We start from the raw sequence: 24,490 nt of genomic DNA on the forward strand, positions 1-24,490 counted from the left end.
GAGACAGGGCTATGATCCCTAATCTGGGAATATCCTACACCCCACTAAGCTGGTGTGCCACAACTTTTGAGCCTGTGTTCTAGAGCCCGGGAACGGCAGCTACTGGGCCCACACCACAGCTGCTGAAGCCAACATGCCCTGGAGCCTGTGCTCTGCAACAAGAGAAGCCAACGAGCTGAGAAGCCCATGCACCGCAACGAGAGAGTAGCCCCGGCTCTCTGCAACTAGAGAAAGCCTGTAAAGAAGACCCAGCACAGCCAAAAATAATAAATTAAATTGTATTTAAAAAAATAGTTACAGCTTAACCAAGTTGACAGGGAACACAGCCACCACACATGGAATATTTATAACCCAAGAAAGAAAGTCTGTTGACAAGTCAGGTGGCTGCAAATGCTTCATGTAAGGCCATTGGACTGTGTTCTAGCTTTGATGTTAACTGACATCTCCTTCCAGTTGTCTAAGAAATTCAACGTGCAGATTTGAGGACACTCATCATGTTGGTTTGCACAGAGCCTCTTTTCCCATTCAAACTGTAATTTTATGCTTGAAGAGACATCAGAAAGATTTATTAAATATATTTTAGATTTCCAAATTCATAAAATTTTTTGATAGTTCTAACTTGTGTGCATATGTATCTGATTATTTTAGATACATCTGAGCTTACAGTGAATTCACTTTTTCTTTTTTTTTTTCCCCACCTTAATCTAGAGTAGTTTTTTTCACATACTGCTTTCAAAACTAAATGTATCAGGCTTCCCTGATGATCCAGGGGTTAAAAATCTACCTGCCAATGTAGGGGATATGGGTTTAATCCCTGGTACAGGAAAATCCCACATGCCAAGGGCCAAGTAAGCTGGTGCACCACAACTATTGAGCCTGTACACTCTAGAGCCCGTGCTTTGCTATGAGAGAAGCCACCGCAGTGAGAAACCAGTGCACAACAGCTACATAGTAGCCCCTGCTCACTGCAACTAGAGAAAGTCTGTGCACAACAAGGAAGATTTGGCATAGCCAAAATAAAAATAAATAAGTAAAATTGTAAAAAAAAAAAATGCATCTTCTGATGGTTGAAATAGGTGTTTCAATTGCCATCTCCCTGCTGTTGCCATTTATAAAACACTTGAAAATCTTTTTAACATTTTTGACAGTTTCAAACTTAAAGCAGTAAAAGGAAAAATTGTAAAAAACAAACAAACTATGAAATGGACTGAGAAGCTCACTGGGTATGTGCGATGGAAACATGTCTGGGTAACCTGATTCTGCAGGTTCTCTGCTCCTTTTGCTGTCTTTACGCTATTTTACAACTCATTAATTTGTAAACAAAAAACTGGTAATGATCCATGATTTTTGTCCACAGAAATACAAATCAGTTGTGTCCAGTAGTTTGCTATGGATTATTCCCTGTGGTGGGCTTCCCAGGTGACTCAGTGACAGAGAATCTGCCTGCACAGGCAGGAGACACAGGAGATGTGGGTTCAATCCCTGGGTAGGGAAGATTCCCTGGAGAAGGAAATGGTAACCCACTCCAGTATTCTTGCCTGGGAAATCCCATGAATGGAGGAGCCTGGCAGTCTACAGTCCATGGGGTTGCGAATAGTTGTACATGACTGAGCACACACACGGGCATTCCCTGTGTGTAGTTCCATTTTGCTTCAATTTATAAATTAATGCCAATATTCTTCCAGTTTTCATTTGAACCAACTTAATTTCTTCTTGATTCTCTGATTAATAAGTTAAAATCTTTGACAATCATTTTATCTTTCTCCATGTCTTGATTGTATCTTTAAAAAGTCGCCTTTTACCAACAGCAAGAGTGAACCGAGAACTTCCAGATGCCATCTGAGCCACCAGGAAGCCTACTAAGAGACATTTCTAAGTATAAAAGATCAACTTAAAAAGTATCAGCAGATACATGCTTGACTTTATCCTATAATCTATAGACAATTTATTAGAATATGTAATAAATCCATACACCTTTTCCAAAGGAATACCCAAGATAGAAGTAGCAATAAAGTTATAACTGACAGGCACCACAGATTAAATAATTTAGACAAAGCTTACCTCTCTCAAAGAGATGGACTCTGGGCAAGTGGTTCAGAAGGAAATACAGTGTGCTTTTAACTTTGTATGAAAAACAATGTTCAGTCCCATGTTGCTGAACATATTTGTTTTTGCCAAATAAATCCTTTACTTCAAATTTCTGTCCGAATGTTTTATTAAAACTCCACTTCTGGCCTTTGTTTTGGAATCTGTTACTTTTGTTGCCACCTCCTGATTGCTGTCCTCTGAAGCTTTTACTTCCTTCCCGCTGTCCCCTGACACCTTGGTTGTTCTCGGGCTGTTCCCTGAAGCCTCAACTGCCTTCCCCCTGTTGCGATATCGCTCCCGTGGTCCTTCTATCTCTGGTTGCTCTGTGGCCACAGAAAGGTTCCAATCGCCATGAATCATTCCACTTTTCCTGTTCTTCTGTTACTGATGCAGTAGGGATATCAAAGCAAACACCCTGCTTTCCTTCGAGAAAGACCATTCTCTTCACTTTGGAATCAGTATCCTAACCCAGCTGATCTTTAAGTTCTTTCCAAGCATAACTTAATGTTTGGCATCTCAGTTGAGCATCGCAGATCATGGTCACAAAGCCCGCGTTTGAGTTGATCAAGGAGCGCTGATCTATTGATGTGGCACTGGAAAACTGGGCCAGGGCTGCTGCCAAAGCTTCCACAGCTCCCTTCTCCTCAATCAGCTTCTCAGCTGACTGCTTGAAGTGACCAATCGCAGTGGGAGGCACAGAGTCCAAGAGCCTGATGGCACCTTTGCTAGAAGCTTTTTTATTATCTCTGCTGCAGAAGAAATACCTGTTCGCTTAAATTTAATTCCCACTTTTTGCTCCACTTTGGCTAACTGGTATTCTTCCTTGTGCTGATAAAAGCAGATGCAAACCCTGGTCTCTCCAGCTGTGTTCACCCAGAATGGTGAATGTAGGACTCCACATCCTTTGGTGGGGATCTTGTAACAACCAGATCAACCTCAGGGATGTCTAACCTGTGTGCAGCAACATTGGTTGCAACCAGAACTGCAACATCATCATTTCTAAAACCTTTCAGGGTGATTTTCCCTTCCTTCTATGGAATGTCTCTGTGTAAAGACTGGGAATCCTGCTTTATGGCCACATTCTGTGACAACTCCTGGGCTTCTTCCTTCATTTCACAAAATGTGATAGTGCGCCCTTGATAACCACTGTACACTCAGCTCACGTCCCCAATAACTGCTGCCCTCTCAGTCCAGTGGCACTTGATAGCCAGAGGGTCTACAGTTATTGCTGTTTTCTGTGTCTTTTTACCAATCAGGACTGCCTGTTCATATGTAGATTTCATGTATTTTTTAGCAACATTATACACCTGATGAGGGCAAGTTGCAGAAAAGACCAGTGTTTGGGGATTGTCTTCTGAATCTTTCTTGTATGCTACATATAAAATCTCTTCCACTTGATCAGCAAAGCCCATGTCCAACATCTGGTCAACTTCAGGACATCATGCCTAAGTGTGTTGAGAAGCTTTGCTTATATTTCATATGGTGAATTTTAGCAAGAGCCCATGGGACTACAAGTGCACTCCAGTTGTATTTATGTATTTCTTCCACTCCCTAGAGCACTCAAGCCCTGCGCTGGGCCCTGAGGAGGAGAGAGGAGACCCACAACAGTAGGTACAGAAGGTCCCAGAGAGGTGGGTGCAGGGCAGTGGGAGGACCTGGGGACATCCCTGATTTTGGAGAACAGGTGGGATTTGGTCAGATAAAGCATTTGTGTAGAAGCACCAAGTGGGGGAGCATAACACATCCAGGGGTGAGTTGGGGGCAGTGGAAGGAAGGTTGGTGTCTTCTCCACATGGGCTGCTGTAAAAAAATGAAATACCAGAGACTAGGTGGCAATAGAAATGTATTTCTCACATTTCTGAGGCCTGGGAAGTCCAGGGTCATGGCACCAGCAGATTCAGGGTCCGGTGAGGGCCCTTTCCCGGGTTGCAGAAGGCCTATTGTGTGCTCATGGCATGGTCTCTGGGGCCTCTGTTACAAAAGAGTGCTGCTTCTATCCTAAGGCTCTGCAGTCACCCCACCCACCCCCACCCCCCGCCCCCACCTGCCAAATGCTACCGCTAATACCATCACCTCGGGTATCAGGTTTCAACATAGGAATTTTAGGGGGACTGAACATTCAGCCCACAACAGTTGGAGACCTGGATAGGCCCCCTCCAGCCTGAATGAAGTCCTCTTTGAAGGACTGCACATGGCAGGTCCTGCCAACAGGAGTCTGTTTTTCTTTGGGAAGATGTGGCCCTGTCTTTAGGGGTGGGGTAGGAGAGTGCCTCTGGAGAAGGCAATGGCACCCCACTCCAGTACTCTTGCCTGGAAAATCCCAAGGGCGGAGGAGCCTGGTAGACTGCAGTCCATGGGGTCACGGAGAGTCAGACACGACTGAGTGGCTTCACTTTCACTTTTCACTTTCCTGCACTGGAGAAGGAAATGACAACCCACTCCAATGTTCTTGCCTGGAGAACCCCAGGGACAGGAGAGCCTGGTGGGCTGCCGTCTCGGGTCGCACAGAGTCGGACACGACTGAAGCGACTTAGCAGCAGCAGCAGGAGAGTGCCTCACTGCCCACATGGCTCAGCTGCTGCCTTTGTGTACACTGTGTTACCCAGAATCCAGGGACAAAGGGCTCAGCCCCTCAGGGCCAGTGGAGCTGGACAAAATGGAAAAAAATTCTCATTTGCCTCTTCTTGATGCATCATCTTCAGTTTATCTGGGACATTTTTCCAAAAGATGGCCAACAGGCACATGAAAAGAGGCCCAGTATTTCTAATCATGAGGGAAATGCAAATCAAAACTACAATGAGATACCACCTCACACCTCTCAGAATGGTTGTCATTAAAAAAAGAATAATAACGAATGCCAAGTGTTGGTGAGGATGTGGAGAAAAGAGAACGCTTGTGCACCGGTGGTAGGAATGTAAACCCATGCAGCCACTGTGGAAAACAATATGGAGCATCCTCAAAAACCTAAACAGCTACTGTTTGGTCTAGCAGTTCCACTCCTGGGCATGTATCCCAAAAGGAACCAAGACAGTAATTGGGAAAAAAAAACATGCACCCCAGTATTCATTGCAGCACTGCTTATAATAGCTCAGGAATGGAAGCAATCTAAGTGTCCATCAGCAAATGAATGGATAAGGACGATGTGGTGCATATATACGGTTGATATTACTCAGCCATCAAAAAAGAATCTTGCCATTTGCAATAACATAGATGGACTTGGAGGGTATTATGCTAAGTGAAATAAGTCAGACAAACTGTATGATATCATTTAAATGACTCTAAAAAATAAAACCAGTGAATATAACAAGAAAGACTCACAGATGTAGAGAACAAAACTGTGGTTACCAGTGGGAACCAGAGTGATGGAGGGGCACATAGGGAGAATGGAGGAGTAAGAGGCGTGAACCACTAGGTATACAATAAACCAGCTACAAGTTCCCTGACCCAAGAATATAGCCAGTACTTTATAGTAACCTCTTAACAATTGTGATATACGCCTGAAACTGATATAATATGGTAAATCAACTGTGCCTTCCCAAAAAGTTGATATACCTATGGCACCTTCATATCTAGTTATTAATATGCAGAGGGCACAAGATGTAAAAGTAAAATATTATTACTGTTTAAATGGGCTTATCAACAGCATGAATTAATCTTTCCTTGGTGGATAAATGTCTAATTTCTTTAATAACAGCTATTAATTAAGCAACCCAATAGTTTGACGTGACATTAACTTTGTTCTGGTCTTCCTTCATTGCTCAGTTGGTAAAGAATCCACCTGCAATGCAGATCCCAGTTCGATTCCTGGGTTGGGAAGATCCGCTGGAGAAAGGATAGGCTACCCAATCCAGTATTCTTGGGCTTCCCTTCTGGCTCAGCTGGTAAAGAATCTGCCTGCAACGCGGGAGACCTGGGTTTGATCCCTGGGTTGGCAAGATACCTTGGAGAAGGGAAAGGCCACCCACTCCAGTATTCTGGCCTGGAGAATTCCATAGACTGTATAGTCCATGGGGTCGCAAAGAGTCGGACTTTCACTTTCTTTCTAACCTTGTTCTAAAAGAATCATTAAGGTGCAAAGTTAATAGTTTAGAAAGCACCTGGACCCCACAGTCAAAGCCTGTCTCATGGAACTGTCTGTCCTTTATCCATAAGAAGTTGAGTTTATGTAGGATCATCCACAGCCTGGAAATCTGACATTGAGAACAAGTGAGTAGAGTGTTTCTTGAAAATTCTCCAATCTGGCATCTTTTTTTCTCACTTACAAATTCATTCTGAGCAAAAATTCACATTTGGCAGTGTTTTGATGTGGAAATCCTTCCAGATATTTTGCATACTCCAGAGTTAAACTGTGGCTAGGCTGATTGGGTAAGTTTAGGTCCTGAGACAGAGCCGCTGAAAGGGTCTGCTCAGGTCCCATGGAGCCATTGTTATAAATGTGCAGAGACAGTTACTCAGTGAGTCACCGAGGACAGGCTGTACCTGGTTCTGAAGCTTTCTTTTCTGTGACTGTAATTTTTACTTCTTTGCCTGCCTTTACTGTATCCTTTTTTAATTTTCAGGAGTCTTATAAGAAACAGTCATTGAACTTTATTCCTAAGTGAAATGTGGCTTTGCTGTAATGATGCCAACAGTCTTAAGGAGCAACATGAAGCCTATTGAATCATTATTCCCCAGTGCTTCAGCCCTTTTCAAGGTTCAGAGGGAAGAGACTTCATCCGTTTAACATACACATCGCTGAACTTGAGTTTGGCCCTCTGGTTGTGCAAAACTTTAGAATGTATCTGATATGGTAGAAATAGGTTTCAGGGATCTTTTACTGTAAGTCCTTTTTGAAATAATCACAGCAGATAGCTTAGCACAGATGCTATATGTTCTATAATATTACAATATAACCTTCCAACTAAGGGAAGACTGTTTTCATCTTTGTGAGATTATGTGTTCAGGGTTCACAGCAATTCAGGTCAGCAGATCACACACTCTGCCTGTGAAATCCCACTGAAGACAGAGTGGCCGTGCCGGAAGCACAGCCCTCAGAGGAACAGACAGGAAGTTGGAGGCTCTGAATTTTATGAGCCGGAAATGTCACTGAATTGGATGTTTCCAATAAAGACTGATATTCTGTTGGGTAGAGCAGGGCCCCTGTTTAGCTACTCCCAGGTGGTTCTGGAGCAAACACTGTGGAAGGCTGTCCATTCCTCAAAGACAGCTCTCCACCCTTGCAGGAATCAGCCCTGCATTTCAGCCCCCATGCCAGGAGACCCCACAAAGGTAAGGCAGCTGGATCAGCTGCTTCTCTTTCACGAGGGAAGGAGCTGGACCAGTGTCCTTCTCCATCCCTCCCTTGTCCAGGGCCGCAGAGACGTGCCTGTTAAACGGGACCAGTGCTGCCCTGCGGAGCTGCTGAGAGGGGAGAACACTGCACATGGGCCGCGTGGTGTGTGTGTGTGAAATAAAACATGGAATCCATTACTTGGTCTCGGCAGAGCCTGATAAAGCCTTGGGAAACAAAACAGTGGAAGTGTTATTTGCTCAGGTGTGTCCAACTCTTTGCAACCACCTGGACGGTAGCCTTCTAGGCTCCTCTGTCCGTGGACTTCTCCAGGCAAACATACTGGAGTGGGTTGCCATTCTCTTCTCCAGGAGATCTTCCCTACCCAGGGATCGAACCCAGGTCTCCCGCATCGTGGGCACATTCTTTACCATCGGAGCCACCAGGGAAGCTTGAAAAACATAGAAGCAGATCTTAAATCCAACTTTCCATTTGCAACAGTAGACAGAGAGCAGTGAGAGAAAAGAATCCAAAGAATAAACACCTCTGAGGTTTTAAGTTTTGTTTTGTTTTAGACTCCACGTAAAAGAGATCATACAGTATTTTTGTCTTTCTCTGTCTGACTTATTTCCCTTGGCATAATGCCCTCTAGTCCATCCATGTTGTCACAAAGGGCAGGATTTCCTTTTTTATGGATGAATGATATTCCAGTGTGTGTATATGTACATACGTGTATGTATAATTACATATATGTATTTATATAGAATTTCACATCTTGTTTATCCACTCATCCACCAATGGACACAGGTCGTTTCCATGTGTTAGCTGTTGTGAATAATGCTGCAATGATCATGAGGCCCATGAGGTTTTATAAATTGTTCTTTTAATCTGGAAAACTTACAGTTGCCTTGGAAAAGGTCCCTGCCTTCATGGAGCTTATGTGCTAATGGAAGTAGACAAACAGCAGACTTAAACAGTACATACATGAGACACTTTCCCATCGTGTCTGAAGTACTGAAAAGCAAATGGGGCAACAGAAGAAGAGCAACAGAGTTGGCCCCGTTCTTTAGGGCGGTCAGTGAGGGAGGGGCCCTCTCAGAGGAGGGTTGCAGCTCAGGTAATAGGGCAGAGCTCCTGTGAAGCCTGGAGAGAGCCCAGGCAGAGGCTGGCGGCTGAAAGAGGAGGGCCTGGGACCTGGGGAATGGGCCTCTGGGAGGGAAGCCCTGGTATCTGTCATAGGCCTTAGTAATGGGCTTATTTGGCCACCAGAGGAAGTCCAGTGTGACTGAAAGTGTGTTAGTGTTGTGTCCCTGAGGTCCCAGAGACAGCTGGAGCCAGATCCTGCAGTGTTTTACTTATGAATGACAAGGAGTTTCTGTTTTAACTAGAATAGGCAAACTTGGAAAGGTTTTTAAGAACAGGATATGTAGTGTGAAATCATGTGGCATTGCCAGATTGCAGTAATGTGATTTGTTTTAAAATGATCAATGCTGATATTTAAGGGTTGTTGTTATCAGTCACTAACTAATTGTTGTCCAATTCTTTGCTACCCCATGGATGCACATCAGGCTCCTCTGTCCTCCACAGGACAAATTCACGTCCATTGAGTCAGTGATGCTATCTAATCATCTCATCCTCTGTTACCCCTGTCTCCTTCCTGCCCTCAATCTTTCCCAGCATCAGGGACTTTTCCAGTGAGTCGGCTCTTTGCATCAGGTGGCCAAAGTATTGGAGCTTCAGCATTAGTCCTTCCAATGAATATTCGGGACTGATTTCCTTTCGGATTGACTAGTTTGATCTCCTTACAGTTCCAGGGACTCTCAAGAGTCTTCTCTAGCACCACAGCTCAAATGCATCAATTCTTTGGTGCTCAGACTTCTTTATGGTCTAGCTCTTACATCCATACATGACTACTGGAAAAACCATAGCTTTGACTACATGGACTTTTGTCAGCAAGTGGTCTCTGCTTTTAATACGTTGTCTAGGTTTGTCATAGCTTTTCTTCCAGGAAGCAAGTCTTTTAATTTCATGGCTGTAGTCACCATACTGTCAGACGTGGTTTTGGAGCCCAAGAAAATAAAATCTGTCACTGTTTACAGTTTTCCCCCATCTGTTTGCCATGAAGTGATGGGACCAGAGGCCATGATCTTAAGTTTTTTAAAGTTGAGTTTCAAGCCAGCTTTCTCACTGTCCTCTTTCATCAACAGGCTCTTTAGTGCCTCTTCACTTTCTGCCATTAGAGTGGTATCACTTGCATATCTGAAGTTATTTGTTCTGGAAATCTTGATTCCAGCTTGTGATTCATTTAGCCCTCCTTATCGCATTATGTACTCTGCATTTAAGTTTAAATAAGCAGGGTGACAATATACAGCCTTAATGAACTCCTTTCCCAATTTTGAACCAGTCAGTTGTTCCATATAAGGTTCTAACTGTTGCTTCTTGATCGCGCACAGATTTCTCAGAAGACAGGTATGGGGATGTGGTATTTCCATCTTTTTAAGAATTTTCCAGTTTGTTGTGATCCACACAGTCAAAGGCGTTAGTATAGTCAATGAAGCAGATGTTTTTCTGAAATTTCTTTCCTTTTTCTGTGATCAGATGTTGGCAATTTGATCTCTGGTTCCTCTGTCTTTTCTAAATCTAGCTTGAACATCTGAAAGTTCTCGGTTCACACACTGTTGAAGCCTGGCTTGGAGAATTTTGAGCATTACTTTGCTAGTGTGCGAGATGAGTGTAATTGCGCAGTAGTTTGAACATTCTTTGGCATTGCCTTTCTTTGGGATTGGAATGAAAACTGACCTTTTCCAGTCCTGTGGCCACCGCTGAGTTTTCCAAATTTGCTGGCATATTGAGTGCAGCACTTTCACAGCATCACTTTTAGGATTTGAAATAGCTCAGCTGGAATTCCATCACCTCCACTAACTTTGTTTACAGTAATGCTTCCTAAGACCCACTTGATTACACACTTCAGGATGTCTAGCTCTAGGTTAAGTGACACACCATTGTAGATATCCAGATCAATACAATCTCTGGGGTTCAAATGTACTACTTACTCTCAAAATCTGACAAGAACAGAATATTTACATTGCCCCAGATTGTCTCCTCACAAGATACTTCTAACTTAAAAAGGAAAACAAAACAAAACAAAACAAAACAAAACAAAAAACATAATTGACAATGAAGAAACCAGAATACCACTTTACTCAGGTGATAAAGTTCAACCTCAGCAGTAAAGGTCAGGTTCATGACCCCCTGGTGTGATGCACTGAGGACACAGCCTCACCTGTGCTGCTGCTGCCAAAGGGTCCCCAGAATCCAACCAGAAAGATGTCAGACAGACCCAAATTGAGAGACATCTCCAAAAGCTGTGGCCTGCACTCCTTAAAAATGTCAGTCACAAAAAGGATAAGACTGAGGAATGCTCCAGAATGAAGAGGAGAGACATGAAAACTAAATGCACCTTGTGATCCTAAAGCAGAAACCTGAATTTCTTAGTTTTACTATGAGCGTTATTGAGACATTTGATGAATTCTGAATGTCTGTAGATTAGGTAACGAATAACCTTAAAAAAAAATAATAATTTTTGCCACTGCATGGCAGTGAGATCTTAACTCCCCAACCAGGGACTGAACCCATGCCCCCTGCAGTGGAAGCACTCATTAACCGCTGGACCACCAGGAAAGTCCCTGAATTTTTGATTGTTATGAATAATTCTGTGGTTTTATATGAAGGCTACTGGATTTAGGACATAAATTGTATTAAGGACATACTTATAAGTAAAGGGGCATCCTAAGTGTCTCAAATAAAATTTTATAGAGAATGTTAAAGCACATTTGAGAAGGTGTAACAGGAATGTGAGTGAAGGGTCAATGAGAATTATACTAATCTAACAACTTTTTTAAAGCCTGAAACGTCAAAGTTTTAAAAATTGAGTTGCAGAGGTATTTAAGAAATTACCTCAGACTTAATAAGTAACAGCACTTTCTTAAACCAAACATTTCCTAACTTTGTTCTAAGAGTTACATTCTGAGCTTGTCTTGCTGATCTTTGATTCCTTGGGTGGAGGTGGTTGTATTTATAACAGATGCTAGGAGTATCTGTGTCTGTGTCTAAATCCAGTAAGGATGCTCCAACTAGTAAATCTGGGTCAAAATTAGAGGGAAAAAATTCAAATTCAATTACATTTGAAACATGTACTTTTAGGAATTCAGCTGAATTGTACTGTCCTACCAAGAAAAACCTACGTTCTTTTGTTTGCAGGGACACTTGGGCAGGGACCACATGCCAGCCCTGTGAGTCGGGAAGAGGAACCAGGACCCCGGCCTGGGCCACCCATACCTATGCTCAACAAACCACGGTCCACAGTTGGGAAGGTGCCATCCTTCCTGCCCCAGCACTTGGGGGTGAGTCCGCATGCTCACCCTCCAGCTCCAGCTCTCGGAACTGGGTCTGGCAGAGCTCTCCAGGGAGATGCACTCTTCCTCCTCCACCTCACTGCCTGCAGACCCTCTTCCCAGCTCTGCCAACAGGACAAACCCTGCTATCCCCGTGGCTCTTGGGGACCCCCCAGACCAAAAGGGACCAGAAATGCTAATAAGCTTGGATCCTGTACAACAGAACCCCCATTGGGTTCATTTGACTCAAATTCCCTTAAAATCAAACATCATTTGCAGCCTTCAGTTCCACATTGGTACTGAATTAAGAGTTCAGAAAAACATCATTAATGTATTACTTCAGGGGAAGTCAAAGGTGACACTGCTCGGATGACCTCAAATTCCACCCCCGACATCCAATGTAATGCTGTTTAAGCACTCAATTCGGTCTGGACACTTTCCCAATGAATAGTGACTTTAAGTTATAAGAAGGCCAAACTCACACAGTGACACGTTTCAGGGATTACTTGTTATAGTCGTATTTCTGCCTGAGATTGCAGCCAATAGTGGTTTTATGAGAATGACTGCTAAAACCGAAATTTTTAAATATGATGAAACTTATTAGTGACTTATAGGAAGTAATTAACATCATGAATTTCCATAAAAGCAGTGTTTATTAAAGCTTTTTTCTTAGTGAAAAGTGCCAGATAACCAAGTATTACTTATTCTATCACTTATTGAGGAAGAAATTTTAACACATTAGAGCAAAGCAATACAAGTTAACATAGAACCCCATTGTTACCAGCCTCTTGTAGGCAAGAAAGCCTGGAGGACTCAGCGGGGCCTGTCGCCTCCTCATAGGGAGGGACGGGAACACCCGCGTCTCCAGTACCCGACAGAGTCCAGCACAGACCAGGACTGAGACTGCAGTCTGCAGAGAAGAGTGCGTCCTGCTGTCTGTAGGGACACGCTACTCAGCCCTGGCGCTCCATGATACTCAAGTCTCTGCCGCACACACTCAGATGGCCCAGGACGCTTCACTCAGTATCAACAGATGAATACACGGGCTTCCTAGGAACAGTGAAGCCACGTGAGAAAATTCTCATGGTGCCAAGCAATGAGCTTGAAGCCCCTCCTCCTGCTGGCGGCAGGGCCAGGACCATGCTGCTCCTGGGCCTTCAGAGCAGACGCACAGTCTTCCCAGTTACTGTCAAGAAGTCGTCATCTGCCAGGGCGCGCAGCGCTTCTTCAAACATGTCCTTGGTGATTGCCTTCGGGGAAGAGCAGAGAGTTTACATCTGGAGCTGCCCTCCCCAGACACACAAGGAGCCCAAGTTCAGAAACCACTGGAGTCTCCTGCCTTCTGGGCGGCTGGACAGACATTTCATGCTCCAGCTCTTCCCCTAAAGGGCTTGATGCTAAGCACCACAGGCCTGGCGCCCCTGGTCTGTGTGCACCACTCAGCGGTCATGTGGGGCCAAGAAGGGGGTGTCAGGAAAGCAGGCAAGGGCTGGTCCCAACCAGCAGAGCCCCTGCCGTGAACCTGGCTTTCCTAATAACAGCCAAAAACTGCAAACTCTAAATGTCCACCAACAGTTGAGTACATGATGGGGAAGGCATGAGACAGAGCAAACATGTCGCAGTGGATTCAATGTCACAGAGAGAGCTAAGACTGTCACTGATTAAAAAAGAAACCACTGACTCCGCTCAAAACTACTCATCTACATCCACACAGAAGACTGAAAAAATTCTCAATGTGATCACTCACTGTGGATGGGGACCGTACTTCTCTTATGTGTATCTACGTTTATTACTCAAGCAGTAAATGAAGGGGGAAAGCTAGGGAAAAAAACTTTAAAGCAGCATCAAAGGAAAAGAAAACTATTAAACAAACAAAATGTCCATGTAAACACTTACTATGTCAGACTGTCCCCGAATATCTTCAAAGAGCTGCTGGTATTTCAGGGCTGGTGTCTTGCCCTTCGATAAAATAAGCTTTCTCAATGCTTCCGCTAACTCTTCTTTCCGCTTCCGAGAGGTAGCACTCATTCCTGAGTTAAGAGAAAGCAATGAAGATGTTTCTCCCATAATGAAGGGAACACCTTTCAAATCTCTAGTATTTCTTCAGCCATAAATCAACTTTAATCTAAAATAATCTTTAGTCTTGTCACCAGACAAGGTAAGGGGATGGTGGCTGAATGCCAGAGTGAGGTCTGAATCCTGTCCCCAGTTTTATAAAAGCTCAGAGCCACTACTGGCCACTGAGACACAGCCCAGCAGTCCACACAGGAGCAGAGTCCCCCTTGTGGGGGCCTGAAACACTCCGTGCCTGGACGGCTGGGTGGGACAGAGCTGGGCCGAGTGTGCCAGCGTCTGCCTCCACCCAGCCCCATCGCGTGTTCATGGGGGCTCTGACTCGAGATAGGGCAGCACCCACATTGGGGGAAGGCTGACCTGTGGTGAGGATGGAGATGTCTACGATGCCTGTCCGCGGGTCGGTGGCCGACTGCTTCAGTGCCTCCCGGTGCAGGCGCTTCGCCTCCTCCACATCAATGGCCTCCACCTTGTTTGAAAACCGCACTTTCGCGTGGGCTTCTGCCAAGCGGATCAGCGACTCCAGCTGCCGGGGGTACGCAGACACCATCCCTCGGCTGCTGCCAACCTTCCTCATGTCCACGTAGGCCTGCAAGACAGGAGACAGGCTGACTCCTCACATGGTGACTGCAGGGAGGGAAGTCCTGAGGGGAACAAGAGCGTGGTCTAGCCTTAGGCCTCCACCCTCATCCGGGGGAGAGGTGGCACCAGTGGGGGGACTGTGGCGCTGGGGAGGGAGCTGAGGACTTGGCCTGTTCACACCCTGGGAGGACCAAATAGCAGCAGGCCAAGGGGCGCTGACACAGAGCACACAAAGGGTAAACTGTGAACTCGTGTGGATGACCTGATTCTCTCAAGATGACCCAGAGTGAAAACTACGAATCACTTCTAACTGTCACTTGAGCATCTTCAGAACTGTCAGGATGGAAAGCCCACCAAAGCACCAGGAACCTTCCTAGTGTCACAACATCCATGCGTGTGTCACCAGGCACTGCTGCCCACTTAAAAGGTACTGAGAAGTGAACATAAAATACTTCAATTCTTTAGAAATGAGCAAATGCAGCTCAGAGACCAGAATTAAAAAGTCACTAAGTATTTACAGCCTCACCGATATTTCAACTCAGGCATCCTAGTCTTAAATACACTGTGCTTACAAGAACTTTAAAAAGAGCACACAACTTGTAGAAATAATCCTTTTCCCTCTTCCACACGTGGAAAAGTCAACTTTGCAACACAGGAAGGAAAACAGTCGTAGAAGACAGTGTTGTTCTTGACTAAAGACTGCTTCAGGGCTGAGCAGGGCCCAGCAGCACTTCGGGCCGCGGTACCTCAACGAGGGCCTGGCTGGCGTCCTGGCTGAGCCTTGGTGTCACGGTGCTGTGCGCGTAGGCGATGTAGTCCCTGAGCACCGCCATGTCCATGCCCTCCTCCTGTGCCTGCTCCTCACTCTGGTAGTACAGGGACACCAGGTGGTGAGCCAGGCGCCGGTCGTATGCCTCGTCCTGGGGGTCCAGCATGAGGAAGATCAAGTCAAACCTGAAGAAACATGGTGACGGTGCCCAGTTAGGACACCCACGCATCTGACGTGGACCTGCGGCCTCCGTGGGAGTGGCAGGTGCGCCCGGCCCAGGTGGTCCAAGGAGCTCAGGCCCCTGGGTCTCCTGCCCTGGCCCTCAGTCTGCCTAGGAATAAGTGTTGGGCGCTGAAGGTGAGTCAGAAGCAGGAGGCTCTGGAGGGAAACACTGCTGTGATTCTGAAGACTGAAGGAGGTGAGTGAAACACATTGAGCTGTGCTGGGGAAAAGGAACTATTTGTGTAAGAAGTGAAGGAACCAAATTCTAAAACCCATTTATGAAATACATCCATCCTTGAGGGGAAGCCTGGGTCACGTCTCCCCTCCCACAAAGGCAGCTCTCAGACCCTTGTCTATTGCAGAAAGCTGCTCTCTGCACTTTGCTGATTGTCTACAGTGGCTATAGGACCAAGAGCAGCAAGAGGTGGGCTTCTGACAGAATGGAGCAGACAGGCCCCAACTGCTCCAAGAAACAAGCATCCGTCAAGGTGAGCAAACACGTGGTCCTCACCTCAGGACCCATGACTAAGCAGACATGCAGACCACGCCAGCATGAAGAGATGACGATTGGCTGTGTTAATTCTGGTTATTTCCTTCTCACCCTCACCCTGAACCTTCCACAGATGAGTAAAATGAAAGCATTTGTTTGATGAACATGTGCTATCATACCTTGATAAGAGTGTGTGGGGCAGCTGGATGTTTTCAATGGTGGTTTTTTTCGGATTCCACTGAGACTCAATCGGGTTTGCTGCTGCCAGGATGGAGGTGCGGGCGTTGAGCTGACAGATGATCCCAGCCTGCGGGAGGCACCGATAGCGTGGTCAACAGCCTCATGCTGAGGCCAGCAGGAGCTCAGAGCCCCTGCCTCGGTGGCCTTTGCCAGGAACCCCTGGCACCACAAGCACGGTACCTACAGCATCCACTGGGGAAGCCTAAGCTGGGTTTCACGCCAAGGATGAAGGTGGGGGTAAACATTTGCTGTGACTACATCCTTCTCAAAAACCAAATCCCTGGCATGAGATTTAGGACATAAGTTGTGTGAACACCAGGCATTAGAGGTTAGTACCGCACAGAGGACCCAGGTCCTGTAGAGGACACTCAGATGGGCTGGGACCTGACAGCAGAGAGTTGGCCAGCCTCCCGAGCTGCAAGTCCAGACGCTGCGGTCCAGGCCCCATCCCCCACCCCCACGCAGACATCAGAGTGGGCGGGTGGCTGACCTTGGCGATGGACAGTGTCTGCTGCTCCATGACCTCGTGTAGCACGGAGCGCGTGCTTTCACTCATCTTGTCGAACTCGTCGATGCAGCAGACGCCATTGTCGCTCAGCACCAGGGCGCCGGTCTGCAACACCAGCTGCCGCGTCTCAGGGTCCTTCATGACGTAGGCAGTGAGGCCCACGGCACTGGAGCCCTTCCCAGACGTGTACTGGCCCCGCGGGACCAGGTTGTGCACGTATTGCAGCAGCTGGGACTTGCTGGTCCCTGGGTCCCCGCACAGCAGGATGTTGATCTCCGCGCGGAACTTGCCCCTCCCCGTGTGGCTGAAATCCTTTCTAGTCCCACCGAAGAGCTGAAGCAAGATTCCCTGGATAGACGGACAGACAGGTCTCAGCACTCACCTGAGGTGGGTGGTGGAGAGGCAGGGGGCTGAGCAAATGGATGGTGAAGAGATCAGAGGATGAGAGTGGGTCAGAAGCCACGCAGGGCCTGCCTGGAAATGGGTGAGCTGGGGGTGGAGATGAGGGTGCGGCCCCTGTTCCACCCGAGGACCAGCCTTTCCCGGTGTTCACACCATCTGACCTTGAGCTTTCAGGCCTGGCCGTAAGCAAGAAGCCTTTCGAGGTCAGTTACCTTCTTTATATCTTCATGCTCATAGATGCTTGGCGCCAGGGCAGATGCAAGCCTCTCATAGATGTCTGGCTTCCTGGAAAGCTCTTTGAGCAACTCCACACGTTTCTCAGAGAAAAGTTTCTGCTCTGCTTCTTCGTCAAGGCCATGCAGACGCTTTGAGTCAGTCTTCCGGTAGTGAATGACATCAATGTGGGTTTTGTAGACAGACTTCACATTGCTCACTCTGGGGTTGATGCGAATGGGGACGGCTCGATAGATGCCTGAGGGCACGAAGGACACCCTCTCACCTGCCTGCTCTCAGTCCAGAGCAGGGGGAACAGGGCTCTGGGGGCTCTAAGCACAGCCGAAAGGCTGACTGGGGAAACCCACCTCCACCCGGCGCCTGCCTGCTGCTGTGTTCAGTGTGAGACAGAGTTCTTATTTCTCTTTAAGGGAATGTACAGTTATTAATAATTTGACTAAAAATATTAAAATCCTGTTCCAAAAGCCTAAAAAGAAAGGAAATCCAAAAGGCTCACATATTTAAAGTCGCTCACTAGTTATTTCGGACAACAGGAAGACAACCTGCTCTCTGGGAAGGCACCACATTGGAGGTCAGAGGCTGGCACTGAAAACAGCAGCCCCAGGTCATCTGCCCCCGACCAGGTCAGAGGCCTGACGGTGGAGCCCCTCACCTGTGATGTGCACTCTGTCCCCAGGCTGGACCTTGTCCACGAGGTCATTGTGAGCAAAGAGGACGACCGTGTGCGGCGTCTGCCCCGCGGGCATGTCTTCGGGGGACTCCTGAAGCTTGATCTGGAAGGACAGGGAATGGACATCTCAGGACATCCAGATACCCGGTACCTCCACTGCCCCAGGGACGTTGCTCTGGAAGATGGCTATGCTCACCACAACACACTAGTCTCCAGCAACTCAGTCTCACCTCCATTCCGAGAGCATTGTTGAGTAAACGCTCCCCCGCATGCGGGTGGGATGGCCACATCAGGGTGGTGGTGGGTGAGCCTGCATCACCCTCTGCCTGCTTTTCTAATCCGTTCTGGGCGGCACTCCCTTCCAGGTCAACCCAGTCAGGAAGCGCGGTTTTAGGGCCGCACGAGTGGACTGGTTACACTGGGCTTTGGAGGACCCAGCAGGGGCAGAACAAGGACGGGGTTGTGGAGGGTGCACGCACCATCTGCTTGTCGGAGAACACAGAGCGGTTGTGGATGAGGGCCATGCTGTGGCTGGTGTGGCAGCGCTCGCACACGCAGGGCTCGGCGATGCGGCCACGGTCTATCTCCACGCGGGCTGTGTGGGCACACACTTGGCACTGGAAGAAGGCCTCCTGCATCTCTGGAATCAGCTGGGATGTCCTGATCACCATGCCACTGATGGCGATGAGCTGATCGATATCTGCAAGGCGGAGAGAAGGCGGCTCGTCCCAGCTGGGCGTGGGCCTCCCCAAGGTCTGGGTCTGCTGTCCAGCCCTGGAGGACCTTGCCGCAGGCCGCATGGGGATGCTGGAGTCACAGGAGACGCTGTGGCCAGAGCACTGACACTTCGCTGGGCACCCTCAGCTCTGGCCTGGGACGCCCCTCCTGTGTCCAGCCAGATTCCTCTCGATCCCTCAAGTCTACTGACCTGCACCAAGCTCAGCTGGCCCAAGGCTGCCTGGGGACGAGCGGACTTATGACGTGGCTGCAACAGCCCATGTGCTTGTGATAATGTTCTTTATAGCCATAACCATCACCCCACTATACATGTGGGGTTCAGACTTACCAGTCCCACTAATACCTGGGGCCCTGAAACAGCGTTTCCCCAAATAAAGAACAGAAGCTTCAGGTCTGGTTTCCAAACCTTCGGCTGCAAACCCTCCGATGGGGGCCCAGAGTGTGCCAGCTCCCTGGGCTGAGACCCCTACACTGTTTTTCTGCCTCTTCTCTTTCTTCCCAAACCAGACATTCTCCTATGCATCAGGGAAGGGACCATATTTTATGGATCTGCTTTCTAAACTGATTCTGAGAAAGTGCCTACTTAGTAAAGTAACTAAAACTATCATCATTGGGTAAGTTTACCTTAAGATAGAAAACTGTCAAAAGTTATATCTTTTATATAATTTTATTTGTTATTAATAAAAATAGGTATGGTGGACCTACAAGCATATGGCACAACAGAGCCTGCTCCCGGTTTCTGTCAACTGACACTCCACCGTCACTGTTACCAATTCCTTTAAGGTTCCTTGGTGAAGTGACTCTCACGTAAGGTATTTTCCTGCTGTTAAAAACATTACCTTCTATATGTCAAGAGTATCTCAATAAAGCTGGGAGAAAGACAGTACCTTCTGGATTCAGGTTCCTCATATTCTTAGTCTTCAAGGCGTTGAATGGTCTCACTTGAATCTGATGCTCTAAGATTGAGTCAGGGTAGCGGTCAAAGAAGATCTCATTGACTGCCATGTCAAAAGTTGGGATGACTTCCTAAAAAACAAATGTAGGATGCCAAGCTATGCTTGTATTTTTAGCTTAGGATTAAATATAATAAAGCAACTGACATTAGCAAGGCATAAAAACAAAAGAACATGGGATAATCCAGAAGCATTATCCTAGAAATCACACATGTGCAGTTCACAAACCCTTGGGCATGCTGGAATCTCACACGTCAGCACTCTCACTTAAAGAGGCGAGTCTACAGTAGTTCCTTCATGCTGTGCTGGCATGACTGTAGGCTTTTAATTAGTAACACAAGCCTATACTTTCATGTCTTTTCCTCCATATCAAAATGATAGCAAGGTAGGTAAAACTATAATTCTTGCTCAAATTTGTTAACACCTGTGCTCTGTTCTGTAGATGAGGAAATGCTGCTCGGAAGCTGAGGAACTGAGTCAAGATTACACAGCAATTCAGCAAAATCAAGATTTAATAACAAGTCTGCTTGCTTCCAAAGCCTACAACTATTAATAGTATCAGTATAGCTGATGCTTTGTTGATAAAGCCTGGCCTTAAGCCCAGAGAAGACTGTAGTATGGTTAACACACCCTGTTAAGACATGGCAGGCGTGTGACCATTTTCATTCAAGATATTTCACATCAGCAAACCCAACACACTACTGTGAGTCACTATTACCTTATGCATATACTAAGAAACGCTGCCAATCAAACTATGACATGCCAGCAAAAGTAACACGTATCTTGATTTTCAATGTTAATATGTAAAAAAAAAAAGTGTTCAACTTAAAAAAGAAAGAACATGATTTAAGGAATTTGGGGGGAAATTCCCTGGTGGTCCAGTCATTTGGACTCCAAATCCCACATGCCATGAGGCATGGCCAAAGGAAAAAAGAGAAAAAGGAAAAAAAAGGCTCTTTGAAGCATATTCTATTTAAAAAAAAAAATTTTTTTTAAATTCTCATTGCCTTTTTTATTTGGATAATTGTAGATCCACATGCAGGTGTAAGAAATATAAAGATCTGACTCTGCCCAGTTTCCATTAATGATAACATTTTGCAAATAGTCTAATATCACAAGCAGATATTAACTTGGTACAATTCACTTATATTCAGATTTCCCAGTTTTACGTGTATTCACCCTTGTATATATATGCGTGTATATTAAGTTCTATCAATTCTATCACCTGCATAGGTTCATGAATCTGTCACCATAGTTAAGGTACTGAATAGTCCTTCAAAGCCACCAAGATCCCTATATTGTCCCTTTGTCACCATACCGAGCTCCCCCTCCCCTATTCCTTCTCTGTAACCCCAAGCAACTACTCATATGTCCATCTCTATAATTCTGTTATCTCAAATGTTATGTAAGTGGGAACCGTTATTAACATCACCTTTTAGATGTGTATGTAACCTTTTGGAATTGCTCCCGTGGGATCCATCCAAGTCACAGTATGTTTTACCTCTGAGGCATGTTCCCAGACTGGCTATACCACAGCTGTTTGCCCACAACTGACCTGAAGGACATTGGGGCTGATTCCAGCTATGAACATCAGTGTACAGGTTTTATGTGAACATGAGCTTTTGCTCCTCTGTGATAAATTTCCAGATATGCAATTGCTGTGTCATATAATGGTTATATGTTCACTTATTTTTTTCTAATTGGAGTATAATTACTTTACAGCATTGTAATTTCTACTGTACAACGTGAATCAGCCATAAGTGTACACACACACCTTCCTCACGACTATGCTCTCAATTTGTCCCATCCTCTCATCCCCTATAGTGTCCACACACACATACACAGGCACTCTGCAGGCATATTCTGTTACTGAGAAGACTGCTATCCAGGAACCCTGCAGGTGTTCTAGACATTTATTGTAGTCCGCCAAGGTCAAAGCCAAATTCTTACCTGTGGGTAACAGATGAGCTGTCTGTAGAGGTTTGTATCAAATGATTTTATGTGTTCACAGTTTACGTTTAAAAACGGCTCTCCAGTAACATTAATCTACAGAATAGAACAAACAAGTTATATTCTGCTAATTGTTTTAAAACAGTTAATTGAATTTTTAGGTAAGCATATTTCATTACCTCTCCAAGTCGCTGCATGTACAGAGGTTCAGTAATGTCTATGCCAACATTTTCTTCTTCTTTAGCCAGAGGATCAATGAAACGCTGAAGAAATCTCTAAACATAGAGAAAGATTAAGCAGCTACTCAAGTTATGGGCACTAGGGTGCATGTATCTTTTCAAGTGCTCATCAATAAACAATTGGCTTAAGAAGATGTGATGGGACTTCCCTGGTGCTCCAGTGGTTAAGAATTCACCTGCCAATGCAGAGAACGTGAGATCCACCCCTGGGAAGAGCCCACACGCCTCGAGGCAACTAAGTCCCACAACCACTGAAGCTCACAAAACCTAGGGCCCATGTTCTGCAACAAGAGAAGCCACAGTAGTGAGAAGGCTATGTACCGCAACTAGACATAGTTCCTGCTCACTGCAATGAAAAGCCCCAGTGTGGCAACAAAAACCAGGCACATACACGCACAAAGTGACATATATGTGTTTATATAAAATGGAATACTACTCAGCCATAAAACAATCGGCCACTTGCAGCAACACAGATAGGTGCAGACAATATTGTACTTAATGAAGTAAATCAGAAAAAGACAAGTACTATGTATCACTATCACTTATGTATGTAATCTGAAAAATAACACAAATGAGTCTACATACAAAACAGAAACAGATTCACACAGAAAAGAAATGTGTGGTTACCAAAGAGGAGGGGGAAGAGGGGAAGGGAGGGATAAATTAGCAGTATGGGGTTAACAAACACAAACTACCTGATGTAAAATAGAAAAGCAACAAGGATCTACTATAGCACAAGAAACTATGTTCAATATCTTATTAGTTACCTATAATTAAATAAAATCAGAAAGAAAATTTATTACAGCAACTGAATTACTTTGCTGTATACCTGAAACACAATATTGTAAGCCAACTCGACTACACAAAAATAATAGAGGAGTAGTGTCAGAATTTGAAAACAAGCACTTTTTTTTCCCTAAAAACTGTATCTATGATTCTCACCCACATAAGCATCTGTGCCTAAACACTGGGGCACTTGGACATAGGTCATGCACACTTGCTCCCACATTTTCGAAGCTTGGAGGAATGACACCTCACCTGAAAGTTTTCTTTGCACGTTGCCACGTTTACATCTGTTCCCCAAATCACGAGTTTTTGGCCCAAAGACTGCTTCGCTCGCCACTGTATCTTCTGCGGCAGGCTGCACAGGAAAAGCCGACGGGAGCGGGTTCGAGGGACCGCCCGCATCGCGCACCCCACCGCGCCCCGACCGGCCCTGGACTCACCCCGTCCGAGTGCAGGTCCACCTGCAGTCCCTTTCGGGCCGAGCCCAGGTCGGGTCTCTGCCGCAAGGGAGTGCCGCGCACGCCGCTCCTCGGGGTGCCCTCCACCCGCGAGCTGGGGGTGCCGTAGGTCAGCGGCGAGCTCAGGTCCAGGTCCAGGGGGACCACTGGGGATCGCATCGACACGGGTGAGCCGGGGCGGGGGGAGGGGGAAGGAGCCCAGGGGGGCGTCCAACCCCCCCCGGGTCCCACCCCCCCCTCCCCACCGGGCAGCGCACCTGCGGGCGGTGCGCGGGACGGGGTGCGGGGCTCGGCGCCAGGCGACGAGGGCAGCGGCTGCGGCTCTCCGGACGACAAGGGGTCCTGGCCTGCGGGGGTGGAGGGCACCGCGGCGTCGGCGCGGGCGGCACCGGGCCTGCACGGGGGCTGACCCGGCACCGCCCGCCCTCCCGGGGACTCCGCGGGGCACGGCAGGGACCAGACACTCACGTGGCTGAGCTGAGGCGGCCCGCCGGGAGCCGCGGCGGCTCGGGGTAGATGCAGGAGACGACATGGCGGGCTGCGCAACAGGGACGCGGGTTCGCGTGGACGCTCCCTGTAGACCCCCGTCCCTCTTCCCTCGCTCCTGTCTTCCCTCCTCTCAACTCTTACACCCCCTAGCCGCCCCCGGCCGACCACAACCAACCCGCCGTACCCGCCCGGGCCCACCTAAGGTGCGCGTTTCAGCTCCGCTTCAGCAGTACGCAGATTTCCCGCCGGCGGCACTGTTGGCTCCGCCCCCAGCGGCGGCCCGCCAATCGCGACAGCTTCCTCGCGCGGCCCCCGACCCCGGAAGGCACCACTGGGCAGTGATAGGGGGAACTGGACGGCCTCAGCCCGCGCCCCGCAGGACACCTACGCACAACTGGCTCGGCGCTCCCCTTCTAGAATGGTCTTGACCGCCACCGCAGCGCGATTTCGCGGGAAATCTGTGGAGGCTGCATTCCCGGCCGGCCTCCACGGCGGGGGTCGTCCCTGTGTCCCTTGGGATTCCAGACGACCGCCCTTACCCCGACCCCCGTTACCAAGGACTGGCGGTGGCCCCTGACCCGAGCCCTAGCCTGTCTCTGTCTGCCTCGGGCACTTGGTCACCTCCAACTCGCCCCTTGTTCTCCAAATCTATTTCCGGAGGTCGAGTGGTTGGGTTCCTGACTCTCCCGAAGTTTGAATGCATTGTGCTCTGTGTATCTTAACTTAGGATGTCTAAGCCGCCGGTCCTACAGGGCAGGCCACCTCCTCGAGGATCTCCATCAGGGACCCGTCGCCCGCATGGAGTCCGGAGCACTACAGGGCCGAGGCTGGGTGTGCTCAGGGCTCATGGATTCCCCTCCCCAGCCCACTAAGGCCCCATTCGGCCCAGCACCTCGCCCCCTAGTCCTAGGGGCAGGTCCGGGCCCAGGCAGTTGT

At 47.4% G+C, this 24,490-nt stretch overlaps 1 protein-coding gene and 1 pseudogene across 1 annotated transcript; both read right to left on the bottom strand.

The window, feature by feature from the left end:
• LOC102175420 lies at positions 2,188-7,422 on the bottom strand (annotated as a pseudogene).
• MCM4 (minichromosome maintenance complex component 4) lies at positions 12,386-24,477 on the bottom strand. The gene is given in 18 exon segments (XM_018058526.1): positions 12,386-13,001; positions 13,648-13,781; positions 14,185-14,413; positions 15,153-15,360; positions 16,067-16,194; positions 16,618-16,983; positions 17,250-17,509; positions 17,924-18,044; positions 18,421-18,641; positions 19,567-19,705; positions 21,583-21,678; positions 21,762-21,857; positions 22,860-22,931; positions 22,933-22,962; positions 23,048-23,211; positions 23,323-23,412; positions 23,534-23,603; positions 23,753-24,477. Coding segments are annotated over 17 exon segments (2,511 nt in total). The 5' UTR covers positions 23,598-23,603; positions 23,753-24,477; the 3' UTR covers positions 12,386-12,908.

The sequence above is a fragment of the Capra hircus genome, chromosome 14, assembly GCF_001704415.2.
Source record: "Capra hircus breed San Clemente chromosome 14, ASM170441v1, whole genome shotgun sequence".
Classification (NCBI taxonomy): domain Eukaryota; kingdom Metazoa; phylum Chordata; class Mammalia; order Artiodactyla; family Bovidae; genus Capra; species Capra hircus.